This window comes from Papilio xuthus, unplaced genomic scaffold, assembly GCF_000836235.2.
Source record: "Papilio xuthus unplaced genomic scaffold, Pxut_1.1 DF826945.1, whole genome shotgun sequence".
In the NCBI taxonomy this organism is placed as follows: domain Eukaryota; kingdom Metazoa; phylum Arthropoda; class Insecta; order Lepidoptera; family Papilionidae; genus Papilio; species Papilio xuthus.
This window is the reverse complement of record NW_013531704.1, coordinates 7,754,059-7,769,552: the sequence shown is the minus strand read 5'-3', so window position 1 is coordinate 7,769,552 and position 15,494 is coordinate 7,754,059. Positions and strand designations below refer to the sequence as shown.

General features: G+C 31.4%; 1 protein-coding gene across 1 annotated transcript in view; it reads right to left on the bottom strand.

Annotated features, from left to right (window-relative positions):
* The window catches only part of wake (ankyrin repeat and fibronectin type III domain containing protein wide awake), a 97,736-nt gene that overhangs the window by 61,416 nt on the left and 20,826 nt on the right, over positions 1-15,494 (bottom strand). Inside the window, exons 3-4 of the mRNA XM_013316455.1 lie at positions 14,276-14,480; positions 1,825-1,965 (exon numbers count right to left, since the gene is read on the bottom strand). Of these exons, the coding sequence (XP_013171909.1) occupies positions 1,825-1,965; positions 14,276-14,480 (346 nt within the window). The remainder of the gene's footprint in view (positions 1-1,824; positions 1,966-14,275; positions 14,481-15,494) is intronic.

Sequence of the window (15,494 nt, the reverse complement as noted above, 5' to 3'; positions counted from 1 at the left end):
ATAAAAATTATCTCAATTTACTAAGAGATATAAAATTTATTTATATTTATGCAGTGAAATATATAAAGTGGGTCAGTAAAATTAATAAAGCTTCAATGCCTTTAATCTTAATTTGAAGGCGTACATTTAATTAGAAGTCTCGATCTGCTGGCGGCAGGCGTGACGGGAAATCTTTAGTAGTGTCGATTTAACGCATTTACTCTACAGAATCCTATGTGACGTAGCTTCTAGAATTCGTACAATTTTCTAAGATAAAAATAACGAAATGTTTTCAACAATAAATATAGAGTTAGTGCGTTATTCCTATTCAATTGTTTATCTTTATAGAACGTAGTTATCAATATTTTCATGAAATACCACCTGTCGCCCGTGACTCCGTCCGTGCGGAAAAGAAAACATTAGTTGTCTATTTTATCTTCCAGACTATGTTCTACATATAAGCCTTATAATTCGCATTTATAATATTAGTAAGAAATCCGTCATATGAATCTCGGTAATCAGTTGCTTTAATAAAACAATTTTGACTATGGATATTTCATAAAGTATCCAAAGATTTAATTTACAAAGTTTACGTGTGCAATCAACATATGTTATGACAACTATTTCGTTAGTAAACGTGCAAAGGTATACTAATAAAAGTAACCATACACAACCAAACATAGATGAACTTTGTTCAAACGACACACTCAAAGGGAAGTGAGTAATTGTTTGGTGTAAAGCTCTGCTACGTCCGTAACTCTAGCTACAGTGCTACGAAGATAATAATGTTAAAAAAAATATGCAAAGCACTGCAAGTTTTACGTGGTACATTTTTATATATAAAGTGTGAAGGAATATGTATTTTTTTTAATTTCGCTATTGTAATCAATTATGAGATTTAACATAATTATTAAATTTGGATTCAGTGAAGTTTTAGTGACTTGTTATCTTTCCTCTAGCTCCGTGTTATTAATACGGGGTTAGAGAAAAGATGTAGATACTTTATAACTTGTGACTCGGGTTTCCTTCAAAGGAATTGCTTTTGAACAAGTTTCAAAAGTTCACCACAAGTTAGCCTGGATGAGTTATTTGGTAGCTTAAAGCTTGTAAAACAACACTTCCTCTTATGAAATATTAATCAAATTACACTGAAGTTAACGTATATTCATATAGCAACTTCAGCTCAAAGTGTTGATATTTAGTAACCTTTAATCTTCCTACTTAATAACAATAATCTTGAAACATTGATAGAAATCAGGTATAAATAAAATATAATATATAAATTTATAGTACAGTTGTTCAAATACATAGACGAACATGTGGAGTAGAGACTACATTGGAACAAACAAAAGAAAATATCGTAGTAACATATAGTGTGGTTTACAGTGCACTCAGTCACAACGGCATTTTCAAAGGAAAATAAATGTTTGTAGCAAATATACACATCTTTACAGATAAATCGTTGTCCATTTGCTACGGCGTAGACGCTCGTAGCGGGAAAGTGTAGAAGCTACAGCTTAGAGCTTTTAGTGCAAATACGGCTTTGTTTCGAAGGGAAATTAAAAAACTCTTCAGATTTTGCAGCGGAAACATAAAACTACAAAAACTGTGATGGTTTAAGTGTACGCCAAAACAGTAATCTTTATTTGTGTGTTTGTTTTGAATTCAAAAAGTTACTCTTTTGGAAAAAAGTACATTTTTGTAAAACGTATTTTTGTGAAGTGTTTTATCTATTTGAAAACTATAATAAGTTAAGCTAAGTTTAGGCTAAGTTTACGTATCCGGAATATACTTTATTTACTAATGATTAAGACACATGTGAATAAATTTGAAATGAGCACGTACCTCTCCCAGCTTAACCTTCTTGGGGCATCGGCGGCGACCTCTTCAGGGGCTCCTCGCACGCCCTGTGTCAGCAGGCGCGCGAGCCTCGAGCCTGCACTTACTGTGCTGCTGCTTGACACAGAGCCACGCGGAGTTGGCACTCTGCAATAAAGAAATATATTACTTATATTAAATCGTAAATATGATCATACTAATATTATTGCGAATATTTGGATGGATGGATGGATGTTTGTTTGAAGGTATCTTTAGAACGGCTGCATGGACAGAGTCGTTGGCGACATTTAGTAAATTATAGAACTAAAGTCTTATAGAACGAGGAGAAAATTATATTCAAATGGGTATATCTTTACATATATAATTCTTGTGTGAGTGTGTATGTCACTGAACTTCTCTCAAACGACTGGACCGATTTTGATGAAATATTTTGAGTGTGTTCAAGGGGATCTGGGAATGGTTTAGATTCACAATTTTCAATTTTTAACTTCATATTAATATATTCAAATTAAAGAAGTGTAGACAGGACAACGTCTGTCGGGTCCGCTAGTTTATTTATAAACCTAGACTTAAGTAGTAGTAATATGTGAGTAGATTTCTAAAACTTTGACTAGAACTTATGTTTGTTTTCCAAAAAATATAGACATGGTAATTGAATCTACATCCTTGGCTTTTGAATACCAAGATCATAGTGAGTTTAACTTGCTCTCCATTGGTATTAGGTATTTATCAATTATAACAATAATTTTTTTCTTTCTTTTATTCTAAAGAGCTGGAAAACAGAGAGATTTTAAAATAAATAAGTATTAAAAGTTTTATATATTACAATTCTCAATAAACTTTGTCAATTTGTCGTCGATGTTATAAAGATTGCGGTGGGTTGAAAACGAGCTTAAGAGTTAAACGGTAACGGAACAGCAGAGCGGCTCTTTTGCAATATATTGCAAAGTTGTCGACTTAAAGTTTCTAACAACCACTATTTGTTGTCTAGATCAGAGCTAACTGAGAAAATTGTTCAAGCAAAACTATCAAGTAACTTTGTTTAAGAAAATTCATGCATTTAAATGGTCGCAAACTTCATTATGTGTGACGATAAAAGTTTGTATTTTGAAAATGTGATGTAGAAAATAAATAGAAACACAATGAAGGTATTCAACTACAAACTTGATCAAGCATTTAGACTAGAAATAATTGTTTATTTAATTTGGCATGAATATTAAAGGAAATATATATCTAATGTCTTACGATTTTTACCATTGTCAACTTATATTAGGTATAGTGTGTTTCTAAAGAAGATTTTATACAATTCATAAAATTCTCGATAGTTAAGTGGTCAATGACCTTTGAAAACGAGAAAAATTTGGTCTATTGAACAATAATTCAGCAGCTATAAAGTTCCTAGTCGTTCCTTCGGCATACTCGTAAAATGCTTTTAAAGGTTACGCCGCTTACAATTCGATATAAAGCCTACCTTATTAGATTCCTGAACGAAAATCGATCTTAAACAGTAGCTTTTACTATCGAATGTCTTTACAATACTAACCGTGGCTTTCTGAGAACAAAATCCCCGTTTAAAATATATACTTATCTCTGTTTTGTCAAAGATAAATGACAGGGATGACGACGTGCTTTATAAAAATAATTAAACCTCAGAAACCAACGATAAATCAGCTTTAAATAAATTAAATATACCACGGTGACCGTCTTAGCGCAATCTAGATAAATATTGATTATTACTATTAAAATTATAGCTATAAAATGGTAGTCAAGTGTTATCTGTTTGCTCAAAATACTGATAAAAAACACAGTAACAGTGGTAGAGCCCGCTTTAACATCTTCGCACGAATTGGCCCGGTTCGCCCAGTGAAATGCCACGACCACACAGAAGACAGGCATGAAGTGGAAGCAATTCCGCGTTTCGTCTGATGAGTGTGCGTCCCGGATTCCTAATTTAGTCCTCTTTCCCTTCCCTTTTTTCTTACAAGTAAAGGATGGGAAGTGGAAGTGGACATTCCGGATGAGAGGATGCATGGAAAGGGATTTTTTTTTCTTTCTGTGCATCCTCTTCCCTGTTGAATAAAGTTAGGCAACGCATATGCAATTGCGTATATCTATGGGCAACGGTGACTTCGCTATATCAGCGATTTCAGGTGGCCGCTCGCTCGTTTGCCACCTTATCATATAAAAAAAACAGAAAGTATCATATGAATATTTAAGTATAAAGTTTATACTTAAGTTAACTTTGGTTTAGTATTGTTATTCAATAAATTGATTTACTCATAGACATTCAATTTGTCTGCGGAACAACAAGTTTGCGACATTGATGGAGACAAATGATAAACTTCGCTATGAATTCTTAATTACGTTTAAGTAATTTGGCACAACTTGAAGTTGTAACTTAGAAATAAATTAACCTTAAATCTTATAATGTTGTATACATTAATTACGTGTTGTTTTACCAACTTTTTGACCTTAAAATACATCAGAGGGAAGACTCTGGAGATATGAAATGAAATTTAGACTACCTCCTCCCCCTTATACTTAAAATTACGTATATTTTTTTGTATAAAATAATAAAGAAATTGACAAAATAATGAATACATTTGATATCTTATTAAAGCCCTTCTCGTTATATTTCTAGATTTTTAAACAAATATACGTGTGATAATAACCATCGACATATCTTTTTTTTTAAAGCTACATTAAGTAGGTTGATAGACAGCCGAAAACCCTTTAAACAATGAATGAAATTATTCAGATGGAAACCCTCTAATTTAATAAAAAACGGGTCTCACAATACAAAACACCCGCTTCGTCCTGTGTGTGACATAAAGGGACGGCTTATAGAATTTAGGAACCCTTTGTCAATTAATTTTGACCGGTCACTTCGTATGACATGTTCATGTGATACAATGACAGTGTGAAAGTTTCTAATAAATATTTGTCGAGTTGAAAATTTCGATTGTGGCGAAAGTTTCTAGTTATATTTTGAGAAGAGAAAGTTATTAATAATTTCCAATATACTTATATATATATAAATTAATATTCAAGAATAGATCAGCTTGCTCTGTGCAATACCACGACTACGCGGAAGACAGGCGACAACTGGAAGCAATTCCACGTACATTTTAACCTCTCCTCTCTACCACCCTTCCTGCCGTTTTCTTATAAGGATATGAATACGCTATTTCGGTGAATTTATTTTAAATATAGCGAATTGTCCGCTTGCTCGCTTGCTACCTTATAATATAAAAAAAGATAATGCAAAAAATAATTCAATTGAGGTTAGATCATTTTGCATTTGTATAAAGAATCACTTGTTTTGAAACAATAACATTCTAGAATTTTAAAATTGGAATACAACGAAAAATAAAAAGTAACAACGTAAGTTATCGAACAATTGAATACTAAAACTTTTTACTGCGGAACTTTGTCGCCAGCTTTCGCGAAAAGTAAAAGATTGTTAAATACTCGAAAAGTTTTTATTTAAAATTACATGTTTCGGCTTTAATCGTAAAAGAAGTTAAAGTTAGCTTATTTAAAGAAGTTTTTTTATGGTAAAAGGACAACATTTTTAATAATTTTCTTTTTTGATACAGCTTTAATATTTTTTATATTTATTTAAATACCTCTACGATAGTTAAAACGATAGGAAGCATGTAAAAGAGGATATGCGTAAGAAAGCGGTAGATTCAGGTGACATTTGATAGAGATGTATGGAGGAGTAGTACATACTGTGCTCTCCTTAGGAATAAGGGCATGATGATAATGACATAATACGAAGCCTAGAAAGGCCTTAACTCATCTACTAATTATAAAAGTTAGCCATACATAAACAAACACATATTTATCTAGTTTTTTACTATGAGATTAAAAAGAGATGACTATATAATTTGTGTAGTTCTATCGACAGTGGAAATACACGACGATAAAAACAAACATATTCAAAAGTCGCCTTCTAAGGCTGAAAAGGCTATTCGTTATAGCAAGAAATATGCCCCAATTAATCTTAAGAATTCTAGATGAAATGTTAATTGAAATTATATTAAGAAAGAAACAATTTAAATCTTATTAAAAGTAATTTTAAGCAGAACTAACGAAGGCAGATGTAATAAATTATCACTTAATGACCTTGAGAAGCATTTAATTAAAATAGCGATTATTTTAAACAACGTATTGTAGTCGTTTGTTAAAATTATTCAAAGCAAACATTAAGAGAAAATGTTATTCTATTTTATCTTAAACTATTTGTTGCAAGAATCCGACCGCACAAAATTAAAAAAAAACTTAATTAGTAGCTTAAGTGTTCTTCCAGACTATGTTCTATATTAGTGCGAAATTTCATCAAGATCCGTTGTGCCGTTTCGGAGATACCTTCTAACAAACATCCATCCATCTAAAATTGCGCATTGGTAATATTAGTGAGATTGTAAATTTGTAAGAAAAATGCTATTTGTGATTCAATTCTAATCCTATTTAGTTTTAATCATTTTAATTAATTTAACATTACCAAATGTCACCCGAAGGTGTCCTAAAAGAAAATAATAAGTAAGAAATAAAACAAAGTACATTATGAAAAGTTAATCTTCAAAGCACTCTACTAAATAAAAAAAATATTTGGTATCGTAATATTGACACGAAACGAAATGACTGAAGAGCAATTAAGTTCATTTAGAAGCACTTCAGGACATCAAAGTGAATTTAAAAGTGGACGGTTTTGTATAGCGTTATATTTTATAGTCCTTTAAAAAGAGAATAATATATTTTTTTATTTTAAATATTAGTAGGTTATTATTTTTATACTGTGGCTCACGTTTAGTTGTTAATAATCTGTGGGATTGTGATTTCTTCGACCGAGCTGTCACATTTTAAGCTCTAATTGGTTCTGGATCATAGCGCATGTAGGTCGGTTTCTAAATTTCCTATGAACGCTAGCAACTCCATAAATATTATAAAATATTTAACATAAATATTAATAAGCCACCGTTATAAACACAAACATGAATATTATATTAATCCACTGTATATTGTTTTTTATCTTTACATGAACCTCTTTAGTGCAGTATTACGTACTCTTTGGTGGACAAAGAATAAACAGTCTGTCTAAGAGATGGCATACTGGCCACTGAGAACCTTTGCTTAGTTTAAGAAAAATAAAGCTGAAAATTAGAGAAGAGCTTTGCGAGGGAAGTGTTAAGAATGAACCGTATTCGTGAATAGAGTTAGTTGGAATTTTAATATAAATTTGCATACAGTTTTATTTAAATATTTTAATACTGAAATAAATGCATATTGGCTGTTGTTCCGCTATTATCATTTTATAAAAAAACTACGTAATATGCTACTAACAAGAAAGTGAGTTTAATATATAATGATTTCGAAATAATATCGTCTCTACATTATGAAAGTTTAGTAACAAAATAACTCGATACACAAACGGAATCTTCTATTCATCAAAGTAAATTAAGTTTCAAATAAGATGCGTAAAGAATGACGATTGAGGAAGTGACAACGACGCAATAAAAATAAGTAAATTGAAAAGGAATCTACAAAAAACATGAAAGAACTTTTGTTGGAGTAAATATACATTTGAACTTAGTCAATATAATTAAAATGTTGATAAATTCTTTATTAAAGTTAAATAGCAATTTGTCAAGAATATTTTGTTATCGTTAATTATAATCGAAACACGTTACAAATTAAATATAACTCCGTTTTGTTCGAGGAGAAGGCGAGGAATTGTTTTTTTTAATTTCTTCGATCTTTATAAAGATACGACGCTATTGTATGCTAGTGTCATATTGTATGTTTTTTGTTAATTCCGTGCGGATACATTTATGAGTTAGTTGTATTATAAAGCGATAATCAAATAGGAGATACAAAGAACAGTTTAAAATACAATAATCGAGTAGTTGTATACACAATATAGTTTATTCCATGACAATATAAGAAAAATATTCCGTTACTCAAATATACATGTTAAAGTAGGCGACGTGGTCGTAACATTTGCTCTTTTCATAAGCGGTCTTTTCTCAATATAGAAATATTTCTCTCACATTCGCATATCTGAGATTATTCGTACTTTATTCAGTAGAAAGAAAATATCTAGTAACTGAAGATTTATGTATATACTAGCTGTCACCCGCGATTCCGTCCGCGTGGAATTAAAAATAAATTTCATTAGTTGCCTATCTGTTCTATCAGACTATGTTTTATATCTATGCCAAATTTCATCGAGATCCGTTAAGCCGTTCGGGAGATACATTCTAACAAACATCCATCTAAACATTCGCATTTATAATATTTGTAAGATGTGTAAAATTTTAAGCAATTTTTTGTCATTTTATAATATGACTAGTATGATTGTGATAACGTCGTACTATCGATTATATCGGTTATTATATTCTTACTTTTGTATGAAAATTTATGACATTTTAAACATATTGTACACAGTTTTGTATGTGCATGGTTATAATCAATATTACTACGGTTTTTTATAGTTATATAAAACATGTTTCATTTACTTGTTTCGGCAATGGAAACTCTCGTTAACAATCGTCAACTTCATACGTTCAATATTGATTAAGCTTAGCATTTCTATCTTCCAAATAATTCAAGCATTTCCAACGAAGCTTGATGTTAATACTTCCTAGATTCCAGAATGTTGTAGTTAGAAGAACTTTTGGTAAAGTTATAGGATGCTAGAAATCTTCCAGTGGGAGTGTCTTTAATTATACTTTTATTTAACTTTCAAACTAGTTGTTAACTATGCTAATGCAAGATTAGCGATGATATGGTGAATTTAAAAAAGAAGTAAAATAAACGGTTAGTAAAATGAATATATTGTTAGGAAGAAAATCCGACACTGTGCCGGTGTACTGGCACAACACTAGTCTTACTATAATGTCGACGTTTATATTAAAAAAAAATAAAATTTAATCCTTTCGATATCACAACAAAATAAGCAAAAACAGCACAAAAATAATTATAAAGAAATTACACATAAAACATAAAATTAATAAGAAACAGGAAATATTTACAAAGAGTGTTGCAATGCTGATTGGATAAGGTTTCACTCAGCTTTTCTGCTGGGTGTTCCTCTCTAGGCCACTGTCCCCTCACTATTCATTCTGACACTGGATTTTGTAACGAAAGCACGTCAAATGATTCTAACTAATACTGTCTAAAAATATATATTAAATATTCTCAACATATAATGTTTTGAAAGATGAAGAGGTTAAGTTTATCCAATTAAAAAGTTTCGCTCCACAACAACTGCAAAAGTAATATCTTATAGATTAACTTGCCGGCGTTACTGTTTGATCTACACAGATTAACGTACAAGTATTTAATACACTTTTATTAACAGTTCGGAAAAGGATTTTTAAGATGCTGAGAAGTCTTTTGATGTATTTGAGAAATGGAAGTTTTGGTAGTTGCTTCTCTTTCACTGTGATCCAAAGCGAAACATTGTAAACCCAATTGTTGCCCATAGATATTTGCATTTTAAGAAAAAGCCAATCGAAACAAGCAAGCCAATTTGCGAATTGAATTGGCCACTTGCTTGTTTGCCATATTTTTCTATTAAAAATATAGAATTAAACTTTATTCTTTAGAAACTTCTATAAAGGTAAGGTTTTGGTTAAGTATAAGATAGGAAAAATGCCTTTGAAAGAAAGCCTTTTTATTTCAGTTAGAAGTTTTTGTAAATAAAGCGTTCAAAGTGTTTTATGAAAAACTTTTTGATTATTTATAGAATTTATCAAAACAAAACTTTTTAATAGTATCTTTGTGTTACATAGTTTTGTGATACGTCAGGATTATGTTGAACGATTTATTTCGGTTCAAGGAGTTATTTCTCGACCGATAAAATATGATTCCCCAGGGACGGATTTGGTCTGATCTAGTTTTATTTCTTAGTTTATAGCTACGATACTGCGTTGGAAAGATAATACAATGGTACAACAAATGTTAAAGATTTTTTTTTATTTTGACTATAATGTAAATATCTTAGCCAATAGAAAAATAATGTTTACGTTGAGTTATTTTGCTTTTTTATTTTCTTTGGCTCCTATTAGTTTTTAAAATTGTTAATAACACTTCCATCTATTTCTTTTCACCTTCTTTTCACGTACGATGGGATTTTTTCGCATATTATACTCGTATCTTAATAATTTTTTAAGAAAGTATTTGATACTAATCAATTTATGTACAAAAAACCACGAGAAACTACTTACATTTCCTTTCTTGATCAGAATTTCCGCAATACTATAATGAATTTAAAATGTTAAAAATCTTGTTTCGATTTCAAAGTGGTTATCAATTTCATAGCAAATGATATCGCGCGTACGTGGATTTACGATTCGGAGATTTTGCCTTCAGCTGTCGAGATGTTATTGCATATAAATCGAAATTGCAGCTCCCGGGGTCAACAGACGCATTCATACATACATACATACATAGATTTGCAATGATATTACATTTTACATTGTATCCAAGAACGTCACTTCACAAAATGCTTGTTCTATAAAGTATATATGTACTTGACCATGTTTTTTGTTTTAGATTTTTTTTTCAAATTAATTAAGCATTCGTGTATTTTTTGGTTGCCTTTTATTTAAATGAGCTCTTGAATATTGAGAAATAATATTCTTCTTTTCCTCTGTTAAATCACGAAGAAGCGAAATATATTTAAATAAAAGATAACAAAAATAGTTTCTTCAACATTTTATCCCTGCTTCAGTGTATCAATGGGAATGGTACGTGGTCTAATAAACCACAAAATAAACTCGAACGGTCTCCGGAATTCCCGCGGGAATCCCACTTTATTATGAGACGTAGAAAGAATTTGCCAACTGAGAAATACATGGAATAGCTCGCGCTAAGTTTGTTTTACATTCGTTCTTTTCATAAACGTCGTATTCGATTCATTTTGTAAATTTTTCTATGTAATAACATAAATTTACCTTTTAATAAAAAACGAATCTTTTTGTAACATTTGCCTTTTGTCTTAAAATTTATATAATTTTCCTATATTTCTGTTAAAAGTAACTTAAAAATATTATAAGTGCAAATGTTTGGATGGCTTGATGTTTGTTACGGTGAAGGAAAACATCTTGATGCAACCTGCACATATCTGCGAAGAAATTCAGAGATATGTGTGAAGTCAACCAACCCGCACTTGGTCAGCATGTTTGACTATGGCCTTATCACCCTTAACCTAGGGCAGGCTCCGAGCCCCTCGGTGGGGACGTATAGTGAGCTGATGATGATGATGTTTGTGACAAGGTATCTCCAGCACAGCTGCATATATCCCAATAAAATTTGCAATAGATGTACAACATAATCTGGAAGAACACACAGTATACTAACTAACTTTTTTACCGTGCGACCAGAGTCACGGCCACAGCTAGTAAATGTATGTCGCGGTAAACTCAAGTCATGAAGTACCCTAATTATTTTATTAGACCATTGACAATATCCATTTGTATTATAGCCAGAAGGAACCATAAACTAACGAAGCTTGCCATATTAAGCTTGTCATATGTCAACTGCGACTGCACCTAATAACCGATTAAGCGCATCACAGCACTGGAAGTAATTACTCCCAGAGGTTTGAATACGTCAATACTATAAACAACATTTTTAGGACTAATTTGTGAAATGGATTCTGATAGCTAAACGTCGTGTTAACCAAAATAAAATACATTAAAAACTACAAGACATGGCAAAGTCAAAAACAAAATATTCTCTTTCATAAACTAGAAGTAAGTTTTTATTTAATTCAACGCTTAAAGGTGAGTATAGACTAGAGCATTTACTTGTAACAGAACAACAAGCCGCTTAATTATGTTCTAGTGTATCACCATTTCACGAACAACACGTGCTTTGGAGACTGTGTCACATTAAATGTTACATCCTACTAATATTATAAATGCAAATGTTTTGATGGATGGATGTTTGAAGGTATGTCCGGAACGGCTCAACCGATCTTGATGAAATTTTGCACTAATGTAGAACATAGTCTAGAAGAACACATAGGTTATTCATTTTTTTTTTATTGAATTCAGCGCGGATGGATTCGCAGCCGATAACTAGTTACATATAAATGCTCGTGTAAACGCTCTAGTGTATATTCACCTTAAGGGGATGAGTATGGTAATAGAACTTTTTAACATTTTAAAATAATTTCCGTTTACTTTAGAGTGATATAAATTAGTTTAATTAATTGCTTCGTTCAGTGTTTAAATATACATAAGTAGATTAACTTAGTTAAGCATTTAAGCTTCAAAAAAGTGTTGGATTTATTAGAGCGCTACTTTGCTTGTTTCAGGTGTTATTAAAGTTTCAACAAGTTTGTTAAGACTATTAGTTAACTTGTTTAAATAAATAGTATTATCACTTTTACTAAATACTTCGAGGTAAAATATTTTTTTAAGTAAAAAAGTATTCAAAATTAAGTTAAAAGAATTGTAAACTGTGTGAAAAGTATTTCCATATAGCATTACCAACCGCGATGTATTTAAAGTACTTAATTAGTAGTCTATTTGATTTTCCAGACTACATTCTATGTCTGTGTCAATTTTCATCGAGATCTATACAACCGTTCAAGAGATACCTTCAAACAAACATCCATCCGAGCATTTGCATTTATAGTATTAGAAAGTTTATTTTAATACTAAATATAAAGAGGAAAAGTTTGTAATGTAACGTATCAAATGTTATTATTGTATGTGATAGCAACTTATGCGAACTTATACCAACTTGCTGATGGAAGAAGTTTGTACAGCTCTGTTTACTTAGATTCAAAGCTTTGTTTTGTATTTTAACTTAAATGTACAGATACATAAGAAACTTCTGTATTTGTCTGTAAAATGAGACCAAGTCTGTTTCAGTATCAGACGAAAGTTTCTATGATTATACGCGATACAAAGCTGTAGTAGCGACTATAAATTTAAATCTTACTAATATTATAAATGCGAATCTTTAGATGGTTGCATTAATGGATGAATGGAAGGTATATCCGGAACTGCTCAACGAACAAACAACAAGGCTTTTTTTAATACCGCGCGGAGAAAGTTGCGGGTGACAGCTAGTATAATAATAAATTCATTTTATAAAATATTTCAGATGTAAATAATAAAAATGTTAATTAAGCTAGAAAATTGCTTAAAACAAAGTACCTGAGTTAAACATTAGTAACACATAAAATAAATACCACTTTAAGGTAAGAAAGGTAACTTTTTCTCCTCTCCTACTCTTTTAGTTTAGCTCCATCCATATATCATAAATCTATATGAATAGGTAGCTATTTCACACGCGAACATCCACGCGAATCCATCAAAAAGAACAATTTAAATAAATACATATCATCAACAATGAAAAAATATTCCATAAATGGAAATTCATTTTTAAACGTGAGATAAAAATATATATAATAACTCTTTATCATCATCTCACTATACGTCTCCACTGAGAGACTCAGAGTCTACTCTAAGATAGGAGTGTCTAGACCATAGTCAATCAGACTGGCTCAGTGCAGGTTCCGTCACGCTGTTTTCCTTCACCGTTAGAACGTCGGATAAATGGACATATGTAAATCGAAAAACACTTGTAACTGGATTTGAATCCAGAACCTGCAGAGTACAAGTCAAGTGCTTAGTCTCTGAGCCACCAATCAAGTGCTCAAAAGTCACCTCATATTGTTATATCCAAGGCAATTAAAAAATTACACACTAATCCTTTACATAAAGTTTAAATCGAACCTATTGCATAATTGGTACTGAGCCTTCACAAATATTTACTTATCTTGTATAGCAACAATCAAGTTTGTACACACAACTTAATATGTAATTAACCGAATGAAGTGGCCCAGTGATTAATCTTAGATGCTCGTAAGCTATCTACGTACATACATATAAGTTAACTAAGTTACGGTTGCCTAACTTAGCGCGGCGTCGAGGTGAACGTATGAGCATCAATTAACATGCAGATAGACCGTTCTTGGACGGATTAGTTGCAAAGGGGCTCCCGAATATATATTCTGAGTTTCACTTTATTAAGCGATCTAGAGATAGTCACTTGGGATTACTGAATAAGTTTGTAAGCTTTGACATGTATTTGTTACTCTAGGGTCTAAGCAATTAGTCATCCCTTTCATTATCTTAAAAAAAAACAGAGACAAGAACAATAAATAGTTTTTTTTTTGATAACTGTAAAGTTTATGGTGGAAAAAGAGCAAGCAGAAACCAGAAATCGCTTAAGTAACTTACAGACTGCTGCCCATAGACAGATGCAATAAATTAAAAGGTTACCAACGGGTTATTAACCCTAGGAGAGTCACTCCATTAAACATATGTACTGCATCTTCAAAAGGAACAAAGGGATATTCCCTTTCCATATCCATGAAGAAAGAGGATTAGATTTGTTTTGTAATAATAAGAAGAAAAAGACTCACCTTAAAGCCAATCCATCGACTCTATCTTCACTGGCGATACTCGAGCGAGGTGAGCTACCGAGTCGACTGCTGGCTGATTTACGTCGTAGCTCATGGCTATCTGTCTCCTCTTTGTTTGTGAACGAGATGCGAGGCGCGTGCGAGCGGAGACCGCAAACCTTGTGACCTGGTACTCCGCGACATAGTAATTGACTTTGTGTGATATCTGGAACAAATGACAAAAGGTAATTATAACTGCTGCACTTACGAGATATTATGCGGTCATCAAGTTCGACTTTTCATGTAGATTATGATTGACATGTAGAGATTTTACAGCGACTGACTTTAATACTTCTTATAGAAAGTTATAAGAATATAAAAACACCTGACATTCTTCGTGAAAATTACATTTTAAAGAAGAACGGAATAATTTATTATAAAGTGATAAATTATAATAACACGTGCATGTTTGTTTGTCAAAGAGAGTATAAAACCGCGCCGAACGAATAAAATATCGTTATTTAATTTGTTTGTCGAATAAACGTGTTGTTAAATATGTTTAATATTTACACACTTCATATTCATCATTTTAACAATATTCGTGTAAAACAATTACTTTTTTAAAATCAAGCGGAATACAGATAAGATAAAAATACTGGCTCCAAATGATATACCACATACTAAGACTAGACCTTTGAAGAATACGTGCAATAATAAAATTCCTTTTCCTTTTATCGCCGTGGAAAATATTCGATAATATTTATTGAGTGAGGAAAAGACGGACGAATATATTATAAGAAAAGGAATGATAAAACGATAAAGAAGTTATTCCATAGACATTCTTATGAAAATCACATTACATCAATTAAGAACGAGTACCTGGATGACCGATGTTTGCTCGGTATTTTTTTTTAAATTGTGTTTTTTGGAAATTATATTTAAGTACGAATTACTAATAAAATGATGAAATATAAATAATATTTTTCGATCTTACCGATAATAAAAGTTAAGTTTATGTTTAAGTTGATTATAGATAAAACACAAATAAAATGACATTTTCTAAAAATGATTACTAGCTAGATCGATTTATCGCCCCCGAAACCTCCAATATACTAAATTTTATGAAAATCGTTGGAGCCGATTCCGAGATTCCAATTAATTATATATATATATATATATATATATATATATGTATACTCATTTAAAGATATTAGATAAATACGTAACACTACAAGTAAAT